General features: G+C 45.9%; 1 protein-coding gene across 1 annotated transcript in view; it reads left to right on the plus strand.

Annotated features, from left to right (window-relative positions):
• LOC147672873 (monofunctional C1-tetrahydrofolate synthase, mitochondrial-like) overlaps positions 1-14,547 on the plus strand; it is a gene marked incomplete at its 3' end in the record, with an annotated part of 195,553 nt that extends 181,006 nt beyond the window's left edge. The window contains exon 7 of the mRNA XM_086947959.1: positions 14,411-14,547. Within this exon, the coding sequence (XP_086804085.1) occupies positions 14,411-14,547 (137 nt within the window). The remainder of the gene's footprint in view (positions 1-14,410) is intronic.
• Between the last annotated feature and the right edge of the window lie 216 nt (positions 14,548-14,763).

Genomic DNA, 14,763 nt, shown 5'->3' on the forward strand with positions numbered 1-14,763 from the left:
ATTTCATAATCGAAATCTTTCCCATCTGAGTTATTTTGTAATAGATGCGGTAAGAACCAGCAAGAAAGGTGGCGATTATGAAAAACAATTAAGACAGATGGAGTCCCTATATATAGTTCGCCTCAACACTAAGATCCCGGGAGGTTTGAATATGGGGGAAGATCTGAGCACCTTTTTATAAAATCTGATCGTTTTGTCACCTAGGTTTAAATCTCGTGGGCAATCTGTCAATCATGTTGTTCGACATTTCCTGGTCAATATATAACCATCTGAAGCTGTATGTCAGTGGATTTGTTTTCGTTCCGTACACACCAAAGGCGCCATTCATAACAGCTTATCTCATTTCATGAATATTTTACACACTAGGTGATGAGTTGTGTCAGGGACTATAAGCTGCCGTTATGCATGAAATGATATTTGTCATTCTTTTTGACAAGTGGGCAAAGATGAAATTCTATGCGTTGACATATTTTAAATCACTGAAACAGTTTAAGTTTTGGAATCTTATTCCCTTCACCCCTTGATGTCTTCCTGTTTATGAAAGTAGGACATCCCAGCACTCCCTCACCTTCTGGTTATTTTTCTGTATTTTTGCTAGCGGTAGATTACTTTATAATGTCATTTGGGTATATACTACACGCGCTTGAACATTGATCAATGAAACTGTAGAGGATTTTTTGGCGCGTTTATGCAATTAACCAATGTACTTAAATGAATCATGTACCGCTTACCCACTGACAGTGAGCAAGGGCGTTCACGCCCGAAACGCGTCTGTTTGGCAGTGTGTTGCACCTCTGCACTTTATATGCATTAAAGGACGAAGAAATATCCTAAGTAAGTCTGGCTGTGGATTTATTCATCTGTGTCTGCGCACTGGGTTCGGTGTGGAAGCGTCGCACGAACTTTCCGGTTGGAATCTAATATATATATATATATATATATATATATATATATATATATATATATATATATATTTTTTTTTAGGGATTGAAATATCTTTATTTACATTAAAAAAAACTCTGATATTGACTGAAGTAACAAAGGTTAAAGGGACGTTATAGTTGGGTGAAAAAGTTAAAACATACCATTGAAATTCACCAGCTAGTTGTCTCAAGTAACTAGAAGTCGTGCCATAACGGAACTATAACCAGTGCCCACACCATGGACAGTGCTGTCACTCATGATGTCATTTCAGATGTAGCAGTGATGTTATCAGTGCTGTCAAAGAACTTCATGAGTGGTGTAATGTGAGGCAGTTAGCAGTTGCATGACAGGGGCATGAATTATAGTAATTTGATGTAATTTTGTTCACCCATCTTGTTCTGTATTACTTCCCAAAATTTCTATGGGAAAATGCATGGATTAACTTGTTTTGCCCCCCCCCCCACCCCTCCTTTCTCTTACCCGCTTAACAAATCACCCAAAACATTTCAGGAATGGCTTGGGATCGAATAACTTCTTTTTTTTGTACAGTTTTATGAACATTTGTCAAACTGTGCTAATTTTTTTTTGTTTGAATGTTTTATTGTTTTCACAAAAACATGAACATAACATCATTCATTGACTCAAGCCATAACAGTGCGTGGTATCTCCACGAGTCTATTCATTAAGTACATTGTAACATTAGAATCAGGATGTCATTCGTGTCTACCTTATGAAAGCGGGGTGTGCTGGCATGCGGTTGGTCACGGTGGTCCTGCGGTGTGTTGGGTATCCCGGTCTCTACTCCCAATGACTACCTCCATCTAGCAGTCATTGGGGCGACCTGTCTTGCTGCTTGTGACCTAACCCTGATGTTGCGGCTTTGCGTGGCAGCGCAGTGATAGCTGCGGAGCCTGGTGGTGGGACTGATATGCCGTCCTCGCGCCTTGGGGTTGACAGGAGGCTCGTTGCTGCCTTATCTCGGGACTAAACCGGTTTGCCCAGTGTGTCCGTTGCCTTGTCGGAGGTGCTATTGTGCATTCCCCCCGCTCAGATTATCCAATGTGCATGTATCATATGGCGGTAGTGTTCGAGCGAGACTGCAGTGCTATAGATACTTGTGTTTAAGGCTGATCATCTGATCAGCGTGCCTGCTAGCGTGTTAGCGGAACAGTCTCAGCTCTCTGGCCCTAAGCTAGCTATTTAGTCAAGAAATCAAGGGAGAAAGGAGAGGGAAATTTATAACATGTGTAGGAGAAAAGGATTAGAAAATATAAAAGGAATAAAAGGAGGAGGGGAAATAAGAGAGGAGGGAGTCAACTTGGAAGCGTGTGGTGTGTGATAAGGTGAGAGTGCGTCAGCGTAATGGGAGCTGAGAATGGCGGCTGCTTGCGTCCAGGGTCAGCGCATCTGTCTATGGACAGTCAGTTCAGCGGCTGGTGGGTGGGTTGTGGCGGAGTGGGGGAAAAGTCGCGTAGGTCAGCCGTGTGCATGACTAGCAGGTTGCGGGCGCCCCAAACTGGTGTTTCATGCCTTTATTTAATGGGGCCCCCATGACGTGTAAATATTGCACAAGCTGATGCGTACGTTGTTCCTCCATGATGTTTCCCCACTTCTGCGTATATGCCCTTATAATGGAGGCATATTGTAAGAATCGTCTGGCTGGCAGTCCCATATCCTCAGCGAGTGTCGCAAAAGGGATTGGGGCGCCATCAGCGTATAGGTCCACCCCCAACCGTGTCCATTGCTCCCTCACTGTGTCTGTCACTATGCCCATGGACCTGGGAGTGCCCAAGAGTGGGAGTGCCGGGGCATACAGCTTTAGTGTCTTTGTAAGCAGAAGACTCTGGGAGTAGCACTTATTGGCTACCGCAATGTGTAGCTGTGTCTGGCGTGTTACTTCCGTCAGAGGGTGGAACATCGTGTGTATTTGTATAGGGGACATCATATCCGTGTCAGTAGCCGTATCTTCCAGATTCCTGCCACTGAGCCAGGCCACCACCCACTGCAGCTGCGCTGCCAGGTAGTAGAGCTCTAGGTTGGGCACTGCAAGGCCCCTGGCGTTGACAGGGGTATACAGTTTTTCTCAGCGCTACTCTGGGCCTCCCGGTGTTCCAAATGAGATCTCTGACCATGATTTCCAGTTCCTTGAACATACGGGTCGGGACATAGGTCGGGATGTTGGCATAGCAATATAGCAGCCTTGGCAGCACAATCATTTTCACTAGTGTTACTCTCCTTGGTACGTTGAGTGGGAGAGTCTTCCAAAAGGAGATTTGCGATCGTATGGACGTGATGGCCCGTGTCAGGTTGCCATCCAGTACTTCTGGCGAGGTTCTGTAAATGTTTACTCCTAAATATTTAAATGTGGTGGGGTACCATGTTAGCCTCACACCACTGATCCCAATCTCTGGCTCCGGGGTGTCAGGGCCAAACGAGTACACCCCTGACTTGGCCCAGTTCACTCTAAGACCCGACATTGCCTCAAATGTTCGGAAGATATCCGACAACCCTGGCGGTAGGAGGGTTAGGTCTCTGATGTATAGTATCAGGTCGTCCGTATATAGCAAGACTGCGTGTGTTCCATCCGCCAACGGGATTCCCCAGTCTGCACCTCCGCCTCTCAGTATTTCTGCGAGGGGCTCTATCGCCAATGAAAAGAGCAAAGGAGATAACGGGCACCCCTGCCTGGTGCCACGCCTGACTTTAATGGCAGCAGACAGCAACTTGCCCGTGCGGACTCGTACCTCGGGTCTTCTGTACAGCAGACCGACCATCTCCATGTAATCATCGCCTAGGTTAAATTTACGCAGCAATCAAAATGTGCTAATGTTATTAGCAAAACAAAAAAATACACTCTTCGTATGGAAACTCTGACCTAACTACTATTAATACACAGGTGTGACTACTACTGTTATTTTTTTTTATCTTATTTTTATTAAACAGATGCTGGTACACCTTTATAGAGTGACATCGGGCCACTTAGAACGGAGGAAACCTCCATATTGTATACTTTCACATAATACATCTCGTCTTTTAGTCCCTCTAGTACTTGCACACTTCCCTCTTTATATTGTTAGTTTCTGTATTTTTCCCACAAAGTCCATATCTTTTCTCATTTTGTGGGGCACCCTCTACTCTGATAGACCGTTTTCTCCGCTTGTTGGCACCAATCTAGGTCACTTTCCCAGTCCCTTCTCTTAGGGAGACCAGTGCTTCCCCACATTCTCACATTGTTTCTTTTTGCCACTCTTGAAGCCAGCATTAGCCAAGCTTTAGTGTGTGAGGGCCAGTTTATTTCCCCCATCACCCCCAGGAGATGCCATGTTGCTTCCATAGGAACCTGCTGCCCCACCACCCCCGCCATGATCGGAGTTACTTCATTCCAATAACGTTGTATTTTGGGACATGCCCAAATGATATGAAAGAAGGTACCCACCTCCCCGCAGCCCCTGATGCAGTGGTGTGTCACATCCACCCCATCAACGTTGAAGCATTCTGGGGGCATATAACCTATGCAAGATCCGTAGCTGGACCAACCTAAACCTTGTTCTTATGGCGATCTTCCTTGGGCTCTGAATGGCCTCCTTCCAGTCCTCATCCTCCAGGCCCCCCAAGTTCGTTTCTCCATGCTTCCCTTAAGGAAACTAGGGGGTCCGGGGAATTCTTCATGATTTTGCGGTAAGTGAAAGAGACCGCTTTATCGATCATCGGCTCAAGCAATAATCTGTCTTCCAGTGGAGAGTATTCGGGTAGGATTTCTCCTTCCTGTATGTGGCACTGTAGAGCATGTCTTAGCTGGAGAGAACAAAATCTCTCCAAGTTGGCCAATTGGTATTCTTCTTGTAGATCTTCAAACTTGAGCATGGTTCACTTTCGCCATATGTTCCTGAGGCGGTCTATTCCAGTGAGGTTCCATTTACGAAAGCCCTGTAGCTGTCTTACCTCCTGCAAAGGATCGCTTTCCTAGAGTGGAGTCTGTTCAGTCAGTTTGACTCCCACCACAAGAGCTTTGTGGCCTCTCACCAGGCTCGCACCACTATCTGTGTGTTTGGTGGAAGAGATTTCCCAAATTTCTTACAGTATAGTGCAGTCAGATGGCCACCACCACCATAGTGTGTCGATCTACCCGATATGCTAGTTTGAAAAGGGATGTGAAACCCCAGTCATTAACAGTGATCAGTTGGGATGCCAGGTAGTAACTTCTGAGGTCCGGGACTACTAGTACGCCCTCATAGACTCCACGTTGTAACTTACGCAGTGCTATGCGCAGGTTGCTACTGTGGAATACTATTATATATAGTATTTTATATCACTCATATCTAATATACCTAAACATGTTATATAGAAGTGGCTCACTGGACCGCTAGATAGGAGTGCTCCCTGTAAAGCTATAAATTAATACCGACTGTATCCATACTGAAAGTAAGAATGTCTCCGTCCTATTCCTTGATATTGGTCGCAAGTCTCGAGTATCCTTCAGTTATCAGACTATTTTGTCGCTTTTGAAGTTATGCAGGATTTGTCACTAGCTAGGACACATGTCATGCTGGTATAGATGGACCGTACTTCGTCTCCCGAAGACCAAGCTTTAAAACACAAGGATCTCACCATGTCAAGGATTCGTTGACACGGTCAAGACTTGAATTTCCCGTGGTGTCCTCTGGGCGAATGAACTCATTATGCCATGGCTTGGTGTCAAAATAGTGCAACAAAAGGGATACTGACGCACTACAAGCCAGATCCTACTCACTGCACGCACCTTTAGCAGTGTCATTTCACATATTGATGCCTTTGAGGGCTTAAAGCGGAGATTCTCAGTTTAAAGCCTGAAACGAGAAATAATGTCTTGAAAATTAAACAGTTTCATGCACAGCTTTGTTTTTCACAGCTTAAGGAGACATTCGAGTACATTAAGGGTATTTGAAGCATTTCTTTACACACTTTACCATAGGGAGCTTCCCCGGACTTGTCACATTCAATGTTTACAATAAGTTTCAGATACAGTGTAGATAGATGGAATCATTTTTCTAAAAGATTAGCCTAATCTTGAAAATGTTCCCAGAGATAGGCTTGAAATGTAGTTCTGAAGTTAATGCCCATTATGTAGGTGGTCAAAGAGGAAGTCTTTTTGATGTTTTGCACTTTGTTGTTGTTCGGTATGCTAACTGCAAACCATGCCCATGGGGTATGTCTTGCACAACAAGCGTACATTTGACAATTAGTAGGATGTAAAGTTTCATTAGACAGCCTATCGAATGATATTTATTGTGCGGTTGTTTTTTTTTTTATTGGAATGTGACATAATTTGTCTTTCTGTGTGACTAGGCGATGATCTTTGGAGTTCTGAACTTGTGCAAGGTGAGGATTGTAGACTTTACACAATTCGCAAGGTTGAATCTTAAGATCACAAGTATTATATTATTTAAATGTATTTCTTTGTTGTGTAGTAATTTGAGCGGTGTTCAAAATGTAGGTATAATTATGAGTTTCACTTGTCCTGCGGTTGTTGGTAGAGAGTGTAGCAAGGTGGTAATATCATGTGGCATGACTGAGAGGCCATACCATGTAATGTTGACATGATATCCAAAAATGCACCTCGGATTCACACTAATAATCCATCTCTCAGTTTTAGTAGAGTGGCAATGAGCAGACAGGCTTACTCAGAGGATCATGTGTAAATCATTTATCAGTACCAACATTGACAATAAGTAATTGATACAACTCTGAAGAAATCCGATCCCAATTTACAAAAATAGCTTATTTTATATAATTTCAGACACCAGAATGAAATACTTATAGTTTGTATAACCAGAGTTATAGAATGTACAATGATTAAATCAATGTTTTGCAGAGCTGTCAAATTTTACCATTGCGGTCAATGGGGAAAATCTCCGGTGACACTCGGTCACTTGCAGGTTGAGTTCCATGGAACCCACTTGGAGTTAAGGTCTTGCTGGTCCACAGGCCAAGCTTTGACAGTCGCAACACTTTTACCCTGCCCAGGGAGTCCGGGTGAAGAGGTGACTTGGCTGTCCTTGGTGCTGAATGGGCGCCGCATGTGCTGAAAAAGCAGTACTTATCAAAGCGATACTTGCAGGTCGAGTTCACAGGAGCCCCCTAGGAGTGAAGCTTTGAGGGGCCCCTGGACCAGGAATCACTAGGTGGAACAGCTCTACCTAGCTCAGGTGCCTCAGTGCAGAGGTGTACCTGGCTAACCATGGTGCTGAACAGGACTGCAGGAGCTGACTTTATCAGGCATGTCAACACAGACTGGTTTGAGGTGCAAATACTCGTCAACTGCACGCAGAAGGAGTAGGTTGACAGAGAAAATTATTCCCTCTACTTGGAAAGTAGAGTAAAGTAGTCAGTAGTCGGCAAGACCACAAACAAACGTTGGCCACTGCAAATGCAGCAATGAAGCTTATCTTCCACGAGTCTTGGGAACGATGTAGAGGGCTTAGACTCACTGAGGTTCATGGCTACGCTTCTCAGATGGCACATAGCCAATTGCTTTTGGGTTTGTCCTCGACGGAGCCCGATGAACATCTCTTTTTTGGGTCGTGGAAGTGCAGTTTGTGCCTGCCAACTGCATGGGACTAGTACCTCTAGTCCTAGGGAGTCCAGGCAAAGTCTTTGGGTCACAGAAAGATTCACCTTCCTTATGGATCCACTCTCTGGTCTGGAACGAGTCATAGTCCAGCATGTGCATGGGGTTGCCGCAAGTGCAGTACTGTGCGCCTCTTCTTTGTGGAGTCTTTCCTTGTGCTTACACTGTCTTTTCTTTGTTTTGCTCTTCAGAGCAGATCTGGAGTTCTGGTGTCCGGGGTGCTCCTTAAATCCTATATTTAGGGGGTCCTGCGGCTAATCGGCCCCTGAGGTGACCACATATGGGGTGCATGTCACCAAACTACCCAGAACCCACTATTCTTGGAACTTTTCAAGATGGCATGGGCCATCCTCGGCTGTATAGAACCCCTAGCCCACCCTAGAGCTGTGGCTAGCCTTTGGGCCTGTATGCCTCCTGAATACCTAACTTCCCGCCTGCTCGCAAACATGAGCCCCTGGAGGTGGGGGGGCGTTCCTTTGTCTCCACTGGAGGCATGGTAATAGAGCATCCCATCTCTTTCTGAGCTTCTCAGGGAGTCCCCTGATCATGCCCTTAAGGGTCTTGTTGAATCGTTCCACCAAGCCATTAGTCTAAGGGTTATACTGGGAATTTGTAACTCACTCCACATTCATCCCACATAGCTTTTAGGTATGCCGACATGAAGTATATCCCTCTATCACTTACTACCTCCTTAGGAAACCCAACCCTGGTGAAGATGACCAGGGGGGACATTGTCACAGCAGGAACAGTTACAGTCATGAGGGGAATTGCCTCTGGGTGCCCAGTGGCATGGCTCACTACCACTGGAATAAATCTGTTTCCAGATGCAGTAGGTGGGTCAGGGGACCAAACCTATTGATCCCTATCCTCTCAAAGGGAGTCCCAACCACTGATAGTGAGATTAAGGGAGCCTTTAGTTCTGTGCCTGTCTTACCACTGGCTTGATAGGTAGCACAGGAACTACAAAACTACTTTACTTTCTCAGACATCAGGGGCCAATAAAAATGGGCAACCAACCTGTCCCAGGTTTTGATTTGTCCCAGATGTTCAGCAAGGGGGATGTCATGGGCTGAAGTTAAGATTAACTTTCTCTATACCTGGGGGACCACCACTCTCCTGGATGCTCCTTGTTTGGGGTCCCTGGCCACCTCAGTATACAGGAGCCCATCCTCGTAATAAAACCTGAGTGTACCACAGGAATCGACCTCTTCTTACCGGACTTCCTGCTGCCTAAGGCCCTCAAGAGTACTGCATCTCTTATGATATAGGCATGGATCCTCTCTGGAGTTCCCCTGGCATCACAAAGCTCTGCCAGGTCAGGCACAAATTCCTCAGCTGTGGGTCCCTCCTCAGGCATCCGGGCATCTCCCTGGGAAGGCTTCTTCCTCTGGTCCTGTGACCTCTTGGAAGCTTTGTCAACAATTGTCCTGTCCCTCCTCTTGTTTCTGAAGTTTTTAGCCATATTTTCTGGCTCCAGTTCTTCTTGACTCCCCTGGTGTGCAGCTTGTGCCCTGGTTGTCGCACACACCCACTCTGGGAGGCCAAGCGTTTCTGCATGAGTCCTCTTCTTTACTCATGGCCATGCATAAGTCTCCAGATCATTGCCTAACAGACTCTAATAATATGGCAGGAGACACAACCACCTTCTGGAAAGTAACTCCTCTCCACTCTAAGTTCACCAAGGCATTGGATGAAGCCTTGTTTCATTGTCAATGTTGGTTAGGATGTGACTAACAGGGATCATTTGGTCTGGGGAAACCAGACTGGCTCTTACCATGGTGTCACGGACACCTGTATCCCTCAGAACCTCTACTTCAATCCCATTGATTCTTAGCCTTTGTCCGCACCTTTCCAAGCTTGGGGGTAAGACTGCCAAGACTTTAATGTCCACCCCTTCCAGGGAAACGTATGTAGCCTTAGTGTAGCCTCCGGCCTCTCCAGAATACACTTCCATTCCTATCCCAAAACTAACTATCCCCTTGGATTGTCCACCTGTGGGGGACTTCTTGGAGCGTATTGCATCACCCTTCTTGTGCCCTGGCTGATTAGTCCTAGCACGTCTCAGCCTTCTTGGGATCCTAATTTTTACCTTGATATCTCTAACTCTCGTTTTTTACCCCTGTCAGTGCTCACCTCCTTTCCCTGTTGGGAAGTCTGTACACCCTTCTTGGGGTCACCCCCACCTCTAGTCTTTTTCTGGGATACCCTTGGTCTGACCCATTTATTTGCTCTCCTCCCTAGCTTTCTGAGAGAGGACAGTTCAGGATCTACTAGGCGCTGTGGCAATAGCTCTATGGTACAATTAGTCGGGACATGCTCTTTCATCAACAGATTAAACAGCCCTTCATAAGTGTCCACCTTAATACCTTTTACCCAGCCCTCTAGTGCTTTGACTGAAGAGTCAGCAAAGTCTACCAAAGTTTGGGTTTGGTCTTCTTGGGTCTCACTAAACTTTGCTCTGTATTCCTCTGTGGTGAGTCAAACCCCTTCTATGAGGGGCTCTTTCATGTGCTGGCAGGACTCTGCCACATCCTTGCTAAGAGTCAGAAGTCTGTCTCTGCCCTTCACTGAGAATAACTCCCAAAGTAGAGAGCCCAAGTGTTGGTGACCTATGCTCTTCATTTTTCAAACCCTTTCAAAAGCTGCAAACTATCACTATACTTGGTGATAATCCCTCTGGGGCTCCTGAGGTAAAAAAATCATCTTTTGCCCTATGTACGTTGCTGCCACCAACTTGGCCCAACTTAACCTTTCTTACTTCAGGGGCTAGTCTCCTCTCCCCTATTTCAAGCTTTCGCCCCTCCAGGGAGATTTGGGTAAGCTTGTCCTCAAGTTGTCCTACCACCCTTCCAGTAGAGGGGATACTAGAGTGACTTCTGTCACTTCCCACTGGTGAGGAGGTGGGGTCTGGGGAAGGGTGCAGAGTTTTAGTCTAAACCTTCCTCTGCATTGTCCATTTGGGCTAGGAGGTGATCCTCTTCCTCTATTTCGACCTCAGAGGTATAACTTTTCTTATTCTGCTCTTTCTCGTAGACACGGAGTGCCTTCTCCAGGTCCTCCTTTTTGACGATAGATAAGCTAATGCCTCTTAACTTTGTGCAGTGCTCTCAGATCATTCATCTTGAGAGTGGAGAAGATGGGCATATCGAGATTCTGTCCATCCTCCATTTTGCACTACTTTATCTAGGAAATTGGGATCTTATTAAAAATCACTAGAGCTTGACTTGTGCGCCACGCAGGAAAAACCTGTATATGAGGCGAAAGCATGTCTAGCCAAATGCAATGGAGTATGGGGCAAATGGTTAGGCCTTGTGGGCTAAAGTGAATGCTTATTGGTTCCTACTGTCTCAGTGAATCCAGTGTAATACTAACACGATACCCAAAAATGGACCTCACAATCCCAATACGAATCCCTCTCTAAGTCCTGGTAGAGTGGCAAAGAGCAAACAGGCTTACTTGGAGGAACATGTGTAAAGCATTTTGCAGTACCAGCATTGACTATAAGTAGTTGACATGACTTGTAAGAAATAAGACATCAATTTATAAAAATAGAGCTTATTTTTATATAATGGTAGACACCAGAATGAAGTATGTACAGTTCGTATAACTGGAGATATAGAGTTTACAGTGATAATTAAATTAATGTTTGGCAGAGCTGTCAAACTTTACCATTGCGGTAAATCGGGAAAATCTCAGGTGACACTCTGTCACTTGCGGGTAGAGTTCCATGGAATCCACATGAATCTAAGGTCTAGTTGGTCCACAGACTAAGCTTTGACAGTCAGAACCCTTTTACCTTGCCCATGGAGTCCGGGTGCAGAGGCAACTTTGCTGTCCTTGGTGCTGAATGGGACCAGCAGGTGCTGAAAAAGTAGTACTTAGCAAAACAGCACTTGCAGGTTAAATCCACAAGAGCCCCTGAGGTGTAGCTTGGAGGGGGCCTGCACCAGGAATCACCAGGCAGAATAGCTCTACCTAGGCATTTCGGGTGCAGAGGTGCACCAGGCTATCCATGGTGCTCAACGGGGCTGCAGGAGCCGACTTTACCAGGGGTGCCAACGTAGACGGGTTTAGGTTGTAAATACTCTACAACTGTGCAACAGAAGAAGGTTGACGGAGAAAAGGGCTCCCTCTTCTTGGAGTGTCGAGCAGCAAACCCACCAACAAACCTTCGCCATGGCAAATGCAGCTATGAAGCAAATCTTATACGAGTCTTGGGAACACTGTAGAGGGCTGAGACTCGCTGAGGTTTAGAACTGTGCTTCATGGAAGGCACCTGGTAGTTATTTTCGGGCGGGTCCCCGACGGATCCCAGTGGATAGTCCTCCTGTGGGTTATGGAAGAGCAGTCTGTGCCTGCTGACTGCAGAGGACTAGTACCTTTAGTCCTAGGGAGTCCTGGTAAAGTCTTTAGGTCGCAGAGGGGTTCACCTTTCTTTTGGAACCGATCGCTAGTCCGGAACGAGTCGTAGTCCAGCTGGTGCAGGGGGCTGCCACAGGTGCAGTACTTCGCGCCTCTTCTTTGTGGAGTCCTGCCTTGCGCTGACACGGTCTCTTTGGCCCCTTCTTCTTCGGAGCAGATCCGGAGTTCTAGTGTCAGGGGTTCCCCTTAAATCCTGGATTTAGAGGGTGTTTAGGAGTGTGAGGGCTAGTAGCCAATAGGCTACTAGTCCTGCAGCTAATCTGCCACAGAGGGGACCACATGCAGGGGGGGGGCTATGTCCCCAAACTAGCCAGAATCCACCATTATTTTGACTTTTCAAGATGCCACTGGTCATCTTCGGCTGTTATGAACCCCTAGCCCACACTAGAGGTGTGGCTAGCCTTTTGGGGGAGTGTACGCCTCCTGAATATCTAATTTCCCACCTGCTCATAAACACAAGCCCCTGGGGGAAGAGGAGGGGGTCTTTATCTCCAGTGGGAGACAAGTCACTTACATATCAGAGGCTGTGAAGCCTTTGAGGCACAACGCCCTGATGGGTCTTTCACTAGCCATCCTAGGAGGGCGGAGTTGTGACCTCCTTCCTCCTCAGGCCTTTTGTCTCCCGTCCTATGGAAGTGATGGCTCTAGGAGGTCAGATTTAAGTCTTGGCAGCAAAAGGCTCAGAAAGCCCGCCAAGGTGCAAGCGAACTGTGTAACTTGGCATTGACCTGCTGAGGGTGCCACCTAGGTGCATGCCAGCTCTTCCCCAGTATGAGAATCGTGTCGGAGATAAAAAGCAGTGTTTGATACCAAACACAACTAAATTTGGTGGTACTACCATGGAGCTGGCTATCTCAGTTTTGTCCGATAGCCAATCCATGTTAACCTATGGACTGCCGTTCACTTACAGTAGACTTGAATGGCAGGGTTACTGTAGAGGTATATATACCTGAACATATATGCCTTCACCATTTGAAATAATGCACCCTGCCTCCTAGGCTTTAAGAGGCCTGCCTTAGGGGTAACTCATATATATCAAGGCAGTGAAAAGACTGTCACACATGGAGTGTGCAAAGTCGAACTTGAGCAGGGAAGCTGCCTGTGCAGGCTGTGATGTCAGCCCTGCTGGCTTTATTTTTCGTCTGGTATCTCAAGCTGGCACAAATGGTGTTGAAGCCCTGGTGATCCCTTTAGTACCCTTGCCCTGGGTACCACTATTCCATATACTAGGAACTTACCAGGGGGGTTAAAGCATCTTGCCAATTGGGTGTACCAATTCACGTTACCTTTTGGGGGAAAGAGCACCGGAAGTGGGACCTGGTTAGCAGGTCCCAGTGCACTTAAAATCTAAAACCAGAGCAAAAAGTGGGGGGTGGCCATCCAAAAACGGCACTTTCCTACAGATAGCACATACATTGTAGGTTTTGTTTTGTAATTAATCATTTAATACAACCACATCAATCCTTCGCTACCAACTGTGAATTAACTAGCAGCAGGAGCTCGTATAACATTTAGAATGCAATGCATCCTAATCAAGATGACCTTACCAGTTACTATTGTAACTTACAGATAGACCCGACCATTAGGAGGACCGAAATCCTTAAGGAACAATGACGTCAGGTCATCCTTGGGGTGAAAAGCAAGATCCTAAAAACCAGCTATTTTCTGATTTAGTAACTTGAGCGTCATTTGGTCATGCAGCATGGTATTGCGAAACTGGTCCCCATCGCATGTATACAAACAAGTCAGCTCTTCATGTCTAGTGTCTATAAGCAACTACGGCCAAATGCATTTGGGACCAAGCACAACAGGGTTATTTATAAATTATCGAACAATCGAAGGAGTATTACCTGACGACAAAAAGTTTTCACGTGGTATAAGGGATAGTGGCCACTATCACTTTATATCATCACAAAGATACCAGAGTTCAATCTAATATAACATGGTATCTTGCACTATTTTTAATATTGTTCTGTTGCTCCATATTAAAGTATTCTAGGGAGTTAAATTAGGACAATTTTTAAATCACTTGTTTTCACTCACCTGCACCACTGTTGCGATCAAAACCTGCGCTACTGTAATCAGGTGTTGAAGCCCACCCGGATAGCATTCGGCTATTCGGGTGGGACCCCAATGATGAAGCATGTCACCAACTAGGTTGGTGAGTGAGGGGTCTTCTTAAAAATGAGTACTTTTCTCCTTTTTGTGTCTTCCCTTATACCACGTGGACATTTTTTGTCCTTGGGTATACTCCTTCATTTGTTCGATACATCTACTATAAGGGGACCAGGAGTATTCCCTTCGGTACCCTTCCTGTCTTCTTTAAGTCACACATTATTTATAAATGACCCTACTGGGGCTGTTTGCAAGCTCTGCACCTTCCCCGTTGATAATCTGAAGGCCTTTCTGGGTGAGATGGGGTTTTAAGTCTTTGTCCCATTCCTTGTTGTCTCACAGGTACTGATCTGGAGGGGAAGAAAGTGTTGATCGTTGGCGCTCATGGAGCCTTGGAAGCGGTGTTGCTCTGCCTTCTACAGAGGAAAGGTGCCATGACGATGAGCTGCCAGTGGGAGGCGCAGCGTCTGCAGAATAAGGTATTGTTCTGGAGAAGCCTTTCCACTGTTTTAAGACCATTGAACAAAAAAATCTGCAAGAAAGTGCTTGTTTAAATAGTTTTTTCAATAGTACGAATATGTTTGTGCTTGCCCATTTAAGGCACGAGGCATAGTTAGTTAATGATTTTGCATGCTAGGTTTTGTGCATCATGAAAACGAGGCTGCACTTTTTCGCACTGTTTAGTATTAAGCAGA

The sequence above is a fragment of the Lissotriton vulgaris genome, unplaced genomic scaffold (assembly GCF_964263255.1).
Source record: "Lissotriton vulgaris unplaced genomic scaffold, aLisVul1.2 SCAFFOLD_1361, whole genome shotgun sequence".
Taxonomy (NCBI): Eukaryota; Metazoa; Chordata; class Amphibia; order Caudata; family Salamandridae; genus Lissotriton; species Lissotriton vulgaris.